Source organism: Parasteatoda tepidariorum, chromosome 2 (assembly GCF_043381705.1).
Source record: "Parasteatoda tepidariorum isolate YZ-2023 chromosome 2, CAS_Ptep_4.0, whole genome shotgun sequence".
NCBI lineage: Eukaryota > Metazoa > Arthropoda > Arachnida > Araneae > Theridiidae > Parasteatoda > Parasteatoda tepidariorum.
In genome coordinates, this window is record NC_092205.1 from 42,492,212 (window position 1) to 42,508,175 (window position 15,964).

Here is a 15,964-nt window from a genome sequence, read left to right on the forward strand (position 1 = left end):
TGTGGCGTAACTACCACTACGAAAATTAAACATCAATTCACTGGTATATAAGACATGCTAACTTGATTCAAACATTAGGTACCTTTTGATAGATGACGGTTGGCATAGTCGTTAACTCTGCCCGCACAACATTTTATTATGTAGGTTAGACAATGTATTTACTGACAAAATATTTACTAAATGAGTTGCAAAACACAATCATTTATATTTATTTTATTTACATTATTTTCTTTTACATAAATTATATAATAAAATAATGATCAGGTGAATGGAAAGTGAACAAGCGTAATGTTTATGAAAAATTATTGAGCAACAACTGACTCTACATAAATTATAAATTAGCCTTTGAAATTATTTACAATATATACATAACATAGTTCTTTCAAAAACTGCAAAAAACAGTACAATTATTAGGCTTTAAGAACATTTCTATATCTCAAAATGAAAAAAAAAATAGATTTGGCCCTCAATTCATATTTGACCTTCATTTCTAATGTTCATTTTGTTTACAATTATCTTTTTAGTGAGAAGTATTATTTTGAAATAATTTTAGAGTTATGAAATAGTTAGTCAGTATCATGTGTATTTAATTTACAACCAAACGTTTTTTTAAATTTAAATTGAATTGAATTATATTTAAATATAACTCTGTTGTTAAAAAAAATTAAGATTCGTAAAACCAGGAACAAGGAAGGTAGTCACCTTTGCCAGAGGCGTCTGAAGACATGTCAGTAAAGACGTGGCATGTAAAAACATACAACTAAGACTCAGTTAAGTTTTGTAATAAAGGGTCTTTTTATATTTTCCTGAAGAATAAGATGGAATGGAGTAAAAAAGAATAATAAGAAAGAGAAAACTTTATCAAATGGATGATAGAAAATTTTATTTTTAAATTTATTGCGAAATTGTAACCAAAATCACCTTAAACTTTTTCAAAGGTAAATCTATGGAAATTTTATACAGTGATTTTTACTGATTGTTTTCTTCATATTGCATATTCGGAAATGTTTTAAATTTTCAAATTATTTCGAATTTGTAGTTAGGTTCCTAAATTTATTCAAATATAAACAGTTTTGTTTCGAATTTTAAGAAAAAATTCTCTTGAAAAAGTATTATTTACGATTAAAGTTTTAAATCTACTTTTCCGTTGCAGAAATTTGGAATTCTAAGGTGAGATTTAAATTAATAATTAGCTGGAAATGGAATGAAGGGAGGAAAGGGAAATGAGGGAGGTACATTGACTAACAGGAATGTTAAAAGTTTAACAATTAATTTTTTCCTCCTCCTATATTAATTATTTGAACACTGTGTTTTGGTTCAAAGTCACGACCTAATGGAGCGTCATGTCCCATTGGATTGTACTGTTGACCAGACTGCCCGACTCCCATTGGATTATAGAGCGACGCACTATGACCAGATTCCATTGGGTATCTTCCAGAAGTCATTGGATGTCCTCCATAAGCCATTACTGGCATCAGATGCGTCCCATGGTGGTGATGGTGCCCTTTATGGTGATGTTCTTCATGATGTACTGGTACAGGGACGGGGATGAAGATAGGATGATGGTGATGGCCACCACCTTTCTTTTGAAGAACTTTGGCCAAGACTCCTGCTGTGAGTAAGGTCTCCAACTGATGATTGTTGTGGTGTTTATGAGCGATTGTAGAATCAGGAAGTGAGAACCAGCATGCCAGGAAAACCACAATAGTGAAGAGGGTAAATCTAATCAACATGTTTTAAGGATGATCTAGAAAACAAATTGTATTTTCTTTAAAGATGTAGGTAAAAATATTTAAGTAATTATGTTAAATGACATTATAGTAAATTTTAGAGTATCAGGTAAATAAAACATTCATGCACGCGTTTTTTCTCTTTGTTAATTTTCTGTACAGAGTTCTTGTTCTCCTAGAACAAAATTAAAAATGGGTCAGCAAAATAAAATATAATGATCTTTGTTGATAAATTAAAAAGTAAAATATATTTCAGTTTGAANTGTGTGTGTGTGTGTGTGTGTGTGTGCGTGTGCGTGTGTGTGTGTGTCTGTTCAATTCTGTAGCCTTGTAATTTTGAATCTAATTCAGAAGACAAGGGAACTCCTCCTGGGTCAAGCATTGGAAGAAATTTGCCTTTGTGGAGGACTTCTTGATGGAACTAACCTACATTTGCGTTGCAAGAAGAGGAAAAACATCAACGGTAAGACTGACGGCAAGAGGACTCTAACCCATGATCCGTCTACCACTGAGATATTTTACGTCAGCACTGTGGTTGGTGTGAGCAGCTACCGATGGGATTCGAACTCGGTTCACCTCATTGGAAGGCGAACGTTCTATCCCCTGAGCCACTACGATTGAAATTATTTTAATTGAATGAGAAAGGTGGATATGACTTATTGGCTTAGAAATCTTTTATTTTGTTTCCTTTATTTCAATTTAAATGTTATTAAAGCCATGCACAAATAGTATTAAAGTCATGCACAAATAGTATTAAAGCCATGCGCAAATAGCATTAAAGCCATGCACAAACTGTATTTATGCAAAAAAAATTCACAGAATGTACAAAACAGAAACAAATGAAATTACACTACAAGACGTTTGATTATAACTGAAAGAAGAAAAAAAAGCAAACAAGCATGGAATTCACAATATTCAGTGATATAATGTATATATGGTTTTCAAGATGGTTTGGAAAAAAGCATTTTAAAAAAATGCATTGAAGTTATCAAGTTTAAGTGAAGTGGAGTTGGTAGTTAATGAGATTCACTCAAAAGTGATTGAAGATTATATTTTCCTTGTCTGCAATCTTTTTTTTTTTAAAATTTGATTGCCTGCATATTCATGAGTATTTTATTGAAAACTATTTTATAAGCTTATAAATGTAAAATACAGAACATTTAGAATTTATGCACATATGTTTGGTGTGAGTGTTCTATAAATTTTACTTTCGTTTCATAAATTTGTTTTATAGTTTTTGATTGTCAATGTAACCTTCTAAGTTATTTTTTATCACTATATTGTAAAAGCATGTATATTGTATTGTTAATGCTGAAACAATTGTTCAAAAATTGTACACAAAGTAAAAGTTACACCAATTATGTAGGTTTATTAAACTTAATGTAATTAAGATTTAATTTAAAGAAATTATTGAGCTTATTGGGGTGGATTGCTGATGTAGTGGCATGGCACAAATTCATGTTGTTGGATTTTGTACCTTGATCTCAAATTTTAAGCTTGTGAATTGGTAATCCTTAAATATTTAGCTGTTTACATAAATTGAAATTTACATTTCCACTGTTTATGTAATGTATAATAAAAACATCCAATATTTTGTGTTTCGATACGAGAAGTATGCTAAAAATATGATTATTTATTTAAGCCAAACTCGAAAGCTTCGTCAACTAATTTTATGCTCCATGATTATTATACGTTTTAAAAAAACCCACTCAGGTCAAGATTATTATTTTTTTTTTTTAAAGCTAGATTGAAATATATATTAGAAATTCTGCAAAAAAAGCTATATCATTCATAACATTTATGTATATCAATTTAGATATACCACATTAAATGGCATATATTAAGCGTTAATTTATGCTTGCAATTTAAGTTAGGACAGCAAGACAGTGCGATAAATTTTTTTCACGGAATAGCGTTTATATGAAACAAACGTATATATGAAAACAAAAAGAAGCTTTTTGAAAACCATTATTTTCTTACAGTTTTTCATATCAATTTTTAACTTATTGAAAACTTCAACTGATAAATGATTTTATAATTGCACATTTTTAAGCAAATTTTTTATGAGGGAAACTTTTACGTAAATAAAAATTATTCTAGGCGGACATCTAAGTAGAGCGTAAAATAATTCTTAAACAAACTATTTTGTAAATCCTAATTTATTGTACCATTATGTTCACGATGTTTAAAAAATTAATGGAAATATTGGTAAAAAATTCTTTAAGAATAGTTTGACTTCTCTATATTTTGTGTCGCACACCTTCACTCAAGTTTTCTAAAGTAAAAACTTTTTCGTTGGAATAGCAAGAAAAGTTTTATTTTCACTATAAAATTGATAAGTAATCTTATTCTCATTAAATTGTTAAAACAGCAATTGCTTTAATAGCTGGTAATTTATGCAGGGTTAAATATGCTTTAATCTTTCAATTCAAAATAAAACTAATATTAAGGTGTATTCAATATTTTAAAATTTTTCCAGTGTTTGCAAATTGTTGTAGTATGTTGGTGTTCTGTAGAACCTTAGGGTTTTTTTTAGTGTAATTACATTCTATGGTCTCCCAAAACGGTTCTAAAATTTCATGTTTCTTAGTCAAAAGAGTGAATTTTTTTGAAAAAAAAAATGTAGTGGCACGAACTTAGAATAGAAGATAATACTTAATCTCGATAGAACTTACACGATAGAACTTAATCTCGTTTTCAAGATTAAAAGTGCAAATTTATGTGAAAAAGAGATTATTTATGAAATTGTACATCACGGAAGCTATTGAATTACGCCACACGTAACCTATGTAGAAGTTTCAATTTTTAGTAATAAATACGCATTTTTTCGATTTTCAACCCAATAGTCAGGTTAAGTAGATTCCAGGTTATATTAAGTCTTCGATATAAATTCTGTGGGATTCATTTGTTACATTCGAATACATTTTTTGAACTTGATAACTATTATATTCATAGTTAAATTAATTTAAAATTTAAGTTTTGACAAAAAAGGATGTCTCAGAACTATTTCCAGAAATTTATTGTTTTTCAATTTAAAAATTTATTTTATGTGATAATCGGGAAAGCTTTTTAATGATTTGAAATTAAGAATCGAAAAAAAAAGTTTTGAGCGATAGTTTCTAACGTACAATTATACGTTCATCCATATAGCCATTTTAGAAATCAAGGAAAATAAACTCTTTTGCCCACACAATTTGTCATTAGTAAAACTTCTAAGGATTTAAAATTTTAATTAAACTCATTTCGAACTCATTCAACTTATTTTTAATTCAATTTATTAGATTTTTTATTTCAACAAATACATACTACTTAAAAAAATTTTAAAAATTTATAAATTTAATCAGAGAAATTTTTTTTCTTCCATCATGCGTTACATTATTTTGAGAAACACTGATTCAGTCACATATCAATCTGCGATTAAAATCACAGATATTTTTTACTTTCAGATTACAAATCACTTATTAACATAATAACTAGCTAAAAGTTCCCTAAAATTTAGACCGAGCATTTGGTGACATTTTGACGAAACCTTACAATAATGTTTAAAAAGAATGTAAATTAAGAAATGTATAGAAGTGCAAATTTTCGTTTAAAGTATTTTTTCCTTTTTATCTCCATATTTCTTAATCTTCTTAAAACGCTCATTACCTTACATCTTGGACAAAATGGGTATTAAATGTAATTTTAAATTATTGATTAAATATAAAAAGGTTATGCCACGACTGTAAGACATATACCGCGACAATTAGAGGAGCTATGAAAATCATAGCATTTTAATTATTAATTATTTAATATTTTCCCGAGGAATTAAGCTATTATTTACATTTTTCATTTTGAATATTTCTAGCGAAGTGTTTCGCAAGCGTCGCTATAAATAAACTAAGCCGATGTATCGAATAGTTTTAAAACTGCTAATTTCATGACATCTCCAAATGGTGATTTTGACCAAGTTGACGTTATCGATCAAAGATTAAAAAAAATTGTTAAACAGTTACAATTTTGATAAACAGAGCTGTTTATTATTGAATATTACTACTTTGTACTTTAAATATTGTAACAGGATTGTCTACAATTTAATTTATAACAATACCTAATGCTATACCAATGTAAAAAAATTCATTTTTCGAATGTCACTCCTAAAATTAATTGAAATTTTTGAACGATTTTTAAAATCAGGGGCTAAATTTGTGTCTTGCATTCAATTTCAGGACCCCAGCACTGGATGCTGGAGTTATAACAGACGCACATACTCAGATACGCGAGCTCTTCCATTTACTTAATGTACATAATGTTACATAGATTTAACGTTAAATCTGTAAATTGTGTTATGAGGAAAGAAAACATTATGATTTTATCAGCTATTGACAAAATGCCATCAATTACTGCACTTTGAATTTTAAATATTGCTTAATAATTCAGGAAACTTTAATTATGTTACTTGAGAACTAAGAGACTTAAAATGCCTTAACAATTCATGAAATTTTGTGCTTAGAATTTTGAATACAGCTTAGCTTGATATTAATTGTTGTAACTTGAGAACTAGAGATATAAAATGCTTTAATAATTTTAAGAAGAAAAAAAATAGCAAATATATTGTGCGTAGAGTTTTAAAATAAACTTAGTTATTGGCTTAATGTTAATTGCATAACTTGTGAACTAGAGATTTAAGAGGACTTGCGGAATAGCAATGCACGGAATGACATAAAATTTTGTGCTTAGAATTTTCCATATTACTTATTTATTTTTCTAATGTTCATTACGTCCCTTGCCAAATAAGGATTTAAAATGCATTAAGGATTCACAGAATTATTTAAAATATTGTGCTTGGAGTTTTTAAATAAACTTATTTGTTTTTTTAATGTTAATTTTGTAACTTGCGAACTGGAGATTTAAAATGCCTTTACAATTCATAGAATAACATCAAATGTTGTGCTTAGAATTTTTACTATAACTTATTTATTTGTTTAATGTTAATTATATTACTTGTCAAATAGAGATTTAAAATGCATCAACAATTTACAAAATAACATCAAATATTGTGCTCAAAATTTTAAATATCGCTTAGTTATTCGTTTAATATTAATAATGTCACCTGCCAAATAGAGACTTAAATTGCATTAACAATTCACAGAATATCATTAAATGTGGAGCTTAGAGCTTTAAATATAACTGATTTATTTGTTTAATGTTGATGGCGTATCCTTCCAAGTAGAGATTTAAAATGTCTTGACAATTCACAGAATATCATCAAATGTTGTGCTTAGAATTTTAATAAAACTTATTTATTTGCTTAATTATGTAACTTGAACTGGAGGTTTAAAATGATTTAACAATTTACAAAATATCATTAAATGCTGTGCTTAGAATTTTAAATATAACTGATTTATTTGTTTATATTTGATGATATCACCTTCCAAACAGAGATATAAAATGTCTTAACAATTCACAAATTATCACCAAATGCTTTGATTAAAATTGTAATATAATTTATTTGTTTGTTTAATGCTAATAATATAACTTGAGAACTAGAGATTTAAAATGCTTTAACAATTCACAAAATAGTATTGAATGTTATGTTAACAATTTTATATATCTTTTGTTTATTTGTTTATTAATTATGTACCTTGTGAAGTGATGATAGAAAATATCTTAGCAATACAAATTTATTTTTTTCAAATGTTGTATCTAGATTTTTAAATATAACTCAAATATTTAATTAATTAATAAACTTAAGTATAATTTATTCTTTTTTGGGTAAGTGTTGAATTTACAAAAATAAACAAATTAATGCAAAAATCTCTGGATATATGTAAATTTAAAATAATATAATTGTAAAAAAACAAAGTTGATTGTATAAAAATAACATGAGATAATAAACATTACAATATACATTTTGCGTTTTAATTTCTACTTTATTTACATTTCTTATGTAAGCAACATAAAACATTAATTCACAATTTTGAATACACTTACTTTGCAACGTCGTTGGCTTCTGGAACGATCATTCGCGTTAAAATAAAGCAGAATAAAGTTTTTAATTCATTCTTAGAAGATATCCCGTTTTTCCTCCCACTTAGACTACTAAAGTTACTTCTAATTTAAAAATAATGAAGGGATTAAGGGATTGAGGGTGATGTTTTTAAAGTTATTCTTAGTAGAATAAGCCTAATTACATAGACATAAGGAAAATTCGCCCTTAACAGGAAGTTAAAAATTTCTACCAACACTGTTGAAAAGTGATTAACCAAGTTTTCGGTTCTCTACAATATCAGATCGTAAACCATTCAATTCTTCTCGTATCATGAAAATACGTTACGATGTGGACCATTAAATATGGAAATGATCTCTGCCTTTATTAATTCTTTTTTACTTTTTTGTAACTTGGATTTTATAGTTCTATTTATAGAGGGTGATGTAAGTCTAAACGGTATACGAGGAAAACTTTTTATCTTCCGTATTTTCGATATATTTAATGTGGGATTAAATAATACTTTTTCGTGTAAAAACTTTTGGTAAGGAAAGATGTTTTAAGAGAATTATCTGTGCTGATTTTGTTCATGAATTGAATAATTAAAGAAATAATGGAGAGTTCACTGAAATATCATCTTTGTTTTGAGATAAATAAGGCGTTTGATTTTAAAAGTATTTGAGAGTGTTTTCACTTATTTTTTAGGGGAAAATAAAGACACTTCTCGCTTATGCTTTTGAATTGAATGAAATGAGGCTTTTTTTGCGAATAATATGCGATTTTAATAACTGATGTAAGTTTGCAACAGTTACTCATGACTGTTAGGACAAGTTTAACCATTCTAAAGCTAGTGCTGAAAATGGTGCAAAATGTCAATATGGAGAAATGCTATAGTTTTGTCTAAATGAAAAGCGTGTGAGATCTAATTTCTTTAATATTCAGAAACTTACAACAATTCTGCATTAGCTTAGCTCATAAAAATCTTCAAAAACTGAGGATAAGGTAGCGATTTTGATAATTTTCATCTAAAGGGGAATGCCACTAAATTGGCGATTTAAAAAAAAAAAACGTTTAATAACCTTTAAAATATTTAAGTTATTCGTCAGTTCTGAAACCCAGATAATTCTTCACAGTAAGACTGTATATATGTAGTTTAAAATTATCGTTTTTGCTTCAAGTGTAAGGCGCTTAAACTGTGGCTTTTTTTTATTTTTCTCAGCGACAGAGCTTCGAAAAACCACGTTAAGTTGTTTTTATTATTTAAGAAAAACTGTTCAATCAAAAGCATTTTAATTTTTATTTAGTTTTAAAAAGGCTTCAGATTTCTCTTGCTTTATTTTGATGAGGAGATATATATTTTTAAAAAAGGATTAAACTAATTAGAAATTGTTATTTTATCTCATACTAAAGAAAGAAAGATATAATATGTAATGCTGCCGCAACTATTTCGGATATAACATAACCCTTTATTTTGTTTATTCTCAAACTACAGAGAAATGTGTCAGGAACACGAAGAAATATAAAACTTTAACAACTGGTAATTTGCTTGAGATTAATTAGTTAGTAAACCTACAAAAGTAAAATAAAAATAAAAATAAATAAGAAACACGTGTGTGCCGCTCTAATTGAACAGTAATAAAATTTGAATAATTAAATTGGGAGTGAATGATAGAATAACTCGTTAACTAGTAATGATAGAATAACTCGATAACTAGCAATGATAGAATCACTGGTTAAAGAGCCACGATGGCTCAGGGGATAGAGCATTCGCCTTCCAATGAGGTCAACCGGGGTTCGATCCCGGCGATGGCTGGTCGATACGAACTCCGCATCCGGCTGGCACCGACCACAGTGCTGACTTGAAATATCCTCAGTGGTAGACGGATCATGGGTTAGAGTCCCCTTACNGGTTCAAAATTACAAGGCTACGGAGTTGAACATTAATAGTTGTAAACCCAAAAATTGGGTCGGCTGTTCAACGACGGTTATAAAATAAAACAAAATTACTCGTTAAGACTAGTAACGTGAATTTTAAAATATTGCATGTGTTTTATTTTTGAAAGATTCAAGTATTTGTACATAGAGCTAAGTTTTATTTTATTTTATAATCGTCGTTGAAAAGCAAATTCAATTTTGAGTTTACGAGTTCATTATTCAATTCCGCAGCCTTGTAATTTTGAACCCAATCCAGAAGACAAAGGAATTCCTGGATCAAGCATTGGGGGAAATTTACCTTCGTGAAGGACTTTTTGATGGAACTAACCCGCATTTGCGTTACACGGAGTGGAAGAACACAAAAACTTCCTACGGTTAGCTTGAAGGCAAAGGGACTCTAACCCATGATCCGTGAACCACTGAGGTTATTTTACGTGAGCACCATGGTCGGTGTGAGCCAGGTGCGGATATATAACTAGATTAAAGTAATTATTAGCATGGTGAACGTTTTACGACAAGCACCCGTTCTCCATTGGCAATTAGGTAGGTAAGTACTTTTTTTACGTCGCATTAGAGCTACACAATGGGTATATGGTGACGGTCTGGGAAACATCCATGAGGATGATCCAAGGACATTTTTATCCTCTACAGAGGGGATGACTCCCATGCTTAGGTAACCTAACTATATGAGTGCGAAGTCGAGCAGTTTACGTTAGAACAGTTCAGCGAAAACCGATATCGTGTACCCTCTGTCCCTACACAGCCTGATAAAAGTGGTCACCCGCCCGACTGACCACAGCGAGTGATGCTTGACTTTGGTCAACCTGGGACTTTTGGGTATCAGTGTCTTTACAAACAGTCGAATGCAAGACCGTCAACAGTTATAATATGAAATACTAGGAAGTACGCACCGTGTTCTTTCGTGAGGCATCACGATTTCTTTCTTTATCTATCGATACGATTTAATTACCACAACAAGTTTGAGTTACTTTTATTTTATATAACACTTTATGTTATAACACTTTATACTTCCTCAATTATTTATCGAAATTATAATTTATTATTATTATTTTTTAAATGATTCTACTATCTACTCTAAATAGACATTTTGTATTGCCCTAATTTCAAGATTCAATGAAGTTTTTTACCACATATGATTGTTTTGCTGCATTCGATTTGAGTAGTCAATTTATATCGACTACATTTTTTTAGATTTTCAAAAGTTTATTATAAATATGGATATACGATTAGGGGCTTCGAAAATTCTTTTATTTAAATTTTAAATTCAGCTTAAAAATTAAAGCAGAAAGATAAAGTTTACTTTGGTGCTGCCATCTTTTGACTTAAGAGGAAAACAATAAATGGACTGAATTACACAACAGATTTAGTAGTGCTAAATCATAACAAGTCCGAACATCGAACTAAATACTAATAAATTAAAATTATCTTTTTATCAACATGAGACCTTATTATTATTTTTTTTAAGAATAAATATCGTTCAAATATTTAGAGAGAATAGTCGTATTCAATTATAACTAGATAATGACTTCATTCAATTACACAATTACTTTTTTCCTAATATTAACATACATTTTAACTTATCAAATTGAAAAAATTTTTTTTGGTTAGAGTTTGATAGGACAATACTAAAATGTTTTCTGAAATATTTATGGTAAACATTATAAGCGTATCCGTATCACAAATGGGAGAGAAAAAATGAGAAAAAAATGAGTGTCTTTGATGCTGCCATCTGTTGTGGAAGTTTGGAAAGAATATTTCAATAAACTGTGCAAAAGATTGATTTTAGCTTTGTTAAATTGTAACGCTTCAAATCAGGAAAATAAAGTTAAATTTTTTGACTTGCGTAACAATTTACTATTTATTTTACAAGTTTCATTAGAGAGTCCGATTTAATGTGATAATCTCGTGCATGAAAGGACAGTGATGCCATTCCTCAATTAAAAAGAAAAAAAAAATTAAGATATGGCAGTAAAAGTTACTGTCTTGATCATCAAAAAATTTTTGATATTTTATCTTTTATCACCGAATTGATGTAATTTGCAAAATAAGTGCTATTTAAAAAAATAAAAAACAACGCTCGCATATGCTACATGGTTTTATTTTTAATCTCTCGATTCTATAAACTGATTTCAAGAATTAAAAACTGATTTTCAAGCAGAATATATAACAAAAACCTTTAATTTAGGTTTTAATTATGTAATTATCTTGATAACATATAAAGTAGGATTATATATGTATCTCGCCACAGCATAAGAGTACCACACACTTACATCTTATCTGAAATTGTGAATGTAAATGCTTAAATTGTTTATCAGAATATTGAATGTGATTTATTGAAACAGAAACTTATTGATAAAAATTTTAAGCATATCTAAGACGATAATGAGTTTGTTAAAATTATAAAAGTATTAAAAATATACATAGATAAAAATTGATTTGCAATTAAGACGAAAGAAATTTTTTAATTTTTTAGTAAAGCCCTTTGAGCTTTGTTTCATTTATTAAGTATTTCAAACTCGGCTTAAAATGCCGATACCTACATTGCACTTGCTTTATATAGTAAAGTACCCAGAATATAGTTGCTCCATAACACTAAACAACATGAGGCTTTACACTCTTTATTTGATTGGGACATTGAATCAAATGCAATTTTTACAGTGAAATAAATGAATGAGAACTACAAGAAAACTCTTGTCTTGTAATTATTTTCTATCTTCCGTGATGGTGATGATGACCATGATCATGATGAACAGGATATGGAATGTGAATAGGTACACTATGATGACCGTGATGCCTTCTTCCTAACAACTTAGCAAGTATTCCAGCGGCGAGAAGTGTTTCAATTCCACTCCCACCTCCTCCACTGTTGCCATGAAGTAAAGCAGAAACTGACTGATATTGAGGATGCATGCTACTCAACAATAAAGAGACTAGAATAACTGACAAAATAGACACTTTTGAGATTTGGAAGAAATTCACCATTTCAATGACCTGCCAAATATATAAGGAATATATTAGTAAGAGTAAAATGTATAAGTTCTGATACTTCTAACTTATTGGCTTTTTTATTTAAATGATACAGTGAAAAGTGTGTAAGTTGACTATACATGTTGCATTGGTTTAGAGGTTACCTTCAACTATCAAAATTTACCTCAAGATTGAATCAAGTTAGCATGTCTTATATACTAGTGAATTGATGCTTAATAATCGCAGTGGTAGTTACGCCACAATACTCCCCCACCAGAATTTTATGAGGGATAGAATTCGATGAACAGATACCACTAGTTGCTGTATTTGTGAAAGACCGGGAGAGCTAGATTAAGGTCACCGGTTTTTTTGAGGCTTTAGCCATGAGAGCTGTATTTAAGTTCATGGTTGTATGTTGTCACTCCTGTATTGCTATTAACAGTCGAGTGAGTGCAGGATCCTGTTGTGTATAATTGAGACTGAGAAGCAACAGCGCGTGGAGGACGATGATGCAGTCTCAAATAGCAAGTCAACTTTTCAATGTGGACCATGCATCGAAGTAGTCGTGATCATATCACGTCCGGGTCACCAAGGTGGAGAAACTTCATTAGAAAATCTCAACCTTCAACTACCAAGATTGAATCAAGTTAGCATGTCTTATATACTAGTGAATTGAAGTTTAATAATCGTAGTAGTAGTTAAGCCACAAGGTCAATCAAGGACCTCCAGAATCGTATAATTGGATGTTTTAACCATCTTAGTTTTGGATCCCAGTCCAGAGGAAGTAAGGAAGCTTTATATGGTAACCACCTTAACGACACATCAAGAGATACATTCCATTTGCTTAAAAGTCTTTGAAATATAGCGAAATAAGTAAAAAAAGAGGAAAATTACGCTATGGCCACTATATAAAGCTTCCCTTACTTGGTTGTTCAACCATGGTGGCTTAAGTATTCTACTACAAACCATGAGGTCCTTGCCGAATCCTACGGCCACCACGCATATTATATTAATTTCTTTATTTTAAATTTATTTTGTTTTATTTACGAACCCATGTCTCACATATACCCTTAATATTTCCCGCAATGGTTGAGCAACAAAGACGTTTAGATTAATCTTTAATACTATTTCACCAATTCTGTAAAATTTTGATGCTTTAAAATATTCCTAAATTTTTTTTCTGTTCCTTATAATATAATAAATTCGGTTCTTAAAAATGTAGCTGTAATTAAGATGGCGGTCAAGTTGACAGGTTTTACTAATTTCGTAAAACCTTATCTTAATAAGTCTTATCTTAAATAAATTTAATGGTTAACCTGGATAGCATGCATACCATATAATCCCAATTAAACCTTACCCATACCTTACATTTTAAAATAAAAATATGCATTATTAAGAATAGAGTTTAAGTTCTGAGATTTATGTTTCTTTTGCATTACTTTTTTCCTTAGATAATATTAGCTTCAAGACTTAACATACAATTTCAAAGAAATATCTATAAAATAACTATGACAGGATTTATTAAAACTCTACATTTAAATTGAAAAATATAATAAACATGAATAAAAATACTTTTAAAAAATAAAATAAACACGAATGACCATGTCTTAAAAAATTATAATAACCATGGATAACAAGAGAATATGGTTTGAAAATAGCCGATTTCTATTAAATAACAGTGAAATAATAGCTACTACGATGAAATATAATTTGGTCTTCCATTAAACATTGTTAATTAGGAGTACGGATTTTTAAGATTTTGCAAAACAATTTGATGACCACTGCTGAGATGAAGATGAGTTAGGCAGAAACATTTTGAAGATAAGTATGTTATACTAAAATAAATATCATAGCCAACACCTTATTCGGAAGAACGTTAAAAAACTTTTAAATAATAAATAACGATGAAATCCTAAACAAATGAAATTTTCATGTTTGCTTAGTTGGCATTTGCTAAACAATAATTGAAAAATAGAAATTAAGCGACAGTAGGACGTGATATACAGAAATAGAGACATACAAATTAATATTGAAAAAAAAATTACATTCTTACACACGATTAGCCCTAATATTGTGCCATATTTTCCATACAATCTGTAAAAATATCTTTCGATACCAAGTTTACAAAATCAGCAGCACTATAGCAAAAATATAAGTACCTTTCAAACGTTATGAACATTTGTTTACAAATGTTTATTAAAAATAACTTGGTTGACAGAGTAAATGCATACAACAGTGATGGTCTTCTAAATATTTTTGGTAACTTGAACTTCAAAAAACATGTCAACTGCTCACGAGAACGTAAACTGTAATGCAACAAATTAAAAGTTAAACGAATTTTTTTAAAATAATTTTCCTTTTACTTATTTTTTTACAACTGACTGTGATAGTCTTCTAAATATTTTTGGTAACTTGAACTTCAAAAAACATATCAACTGCTCACGAGAACGTAAACTGTAATGCAACAAATTAAAAGTTAAACGAATTTTTTTAAAATAATTTTCCTTTTACTTATTTTTTCACAACTGACTGTATTTATCGACAAACTCATTCTCTGTCGTGCAGACTCATTTAGAAACTAATTTATTGATTCTCCTACAATTACTCATTTATTTACTCATTAAAAATTCGCTATTTCAAGAAACATTATGTATGAATATATCATTTGGTAAACCAAATATCTATCACAGTTGAAAATGTATGCCAGAACTTATAAAATGAAGATCTCCTGAAAGATAAACTTTTTTACATATTTTATGAATATATCACTTGGTAAACTAAATATCTATCACGATTGAAAATGTATGCCAGAACTTATAAAATGAAGATCTCGGGAAAGATAAATTTTTCTACATATTTTATGAATGTACCACTTGGTAAACTAAATATCTATCACGATTGAAAATGTATGCCAGAACTTGTAAAATGAAGATCTCGGGAGAGATAAATTTTTCTACAATAATGTGTAAATGGTCATCATTTAAAGCAAAAAGTCGCTAAAGCAGCGATGAAATTTGCTATTAAATTAGAATTATGCTCGTTTCTAAATAGAGATTGACCAAATGACCTTTTTTTAGTTCAAGTTAAAGAGTTAATAATTTTTGAACAATAATCGAATGTTATATTTTTTAAACCATCCTAATTTCTGTACATTTATCTACACATCTTTGTAATTTCAATATTTTAAGTCTCTTATACAATTTTTAAGCAGGAAAACGAAATAAAACGTAAAGTTGAACATCCAAATCAGTGACAGCAACTCTTATATCTATCTATCTATCTATCTATCTATCTATATCTATATATATATATATATATATCTGTTTTGCTACTTACTTTTCGT

The 15,964-nt window shown here is 29.1% G+C and overlaps 2 protein-coding genes across 2 annotated transcripts in view; both read right to left on the reverse strand.

Annotated features, from left to right (window-relative positions):
- Positions 1–207: 207 nt before the first annotated feature.
- LOC107441219 (uncharacterized) lies at positions 208–8,024 on the reverse strand. The gene is made up of 2 exons (XM_016054390.3): positions 7,704–8,024; positions 208–1,747 (listed from the first exon to the last, which is right to left on the reverse strand). The coding sequence occupies exon 2, from the start codon at positions 1,731–1,733 to the stop codon at positions 1,269–1,271; it is 465 nt and encodes a 154-aa protein (XP_015909876.1). The 5' UTR covers positions 1,734–1,747; positions 7,704–8,024; the 3' UTR covers positions 208–1,268.
- A 4,133-nt stretch (positions 8,025–12,157) lies between these two features.
- Positions 12,158–15,964, reverse strand: part of LOC107441227 (uncharacterized) — a 9,986-nt gene continuing 6,179 nt past the window's right edge. The window contains exon 2 of the mRNA XM_016054403.3: positions 12,158–12,645. Coding sequence (XP_015909889.1) covers positions 12,364–12,645 — 282 coding nt within the window. The 3' untranslated portion in view covers positions 12,158–12,363. The remainder of the gene's footprint in view (positions 12,646–15,964) is intronic.

Bases quoted from the DNA above. Each gene is read 5' to 3' on its own strand.
- LOC107441219 (XM_016054390.3), bottom strand. From the start codon at position 1,733: ATGTTGATTAGATTTACCCTCTTCACTATTGTGGTTTTCCTGGCATGC.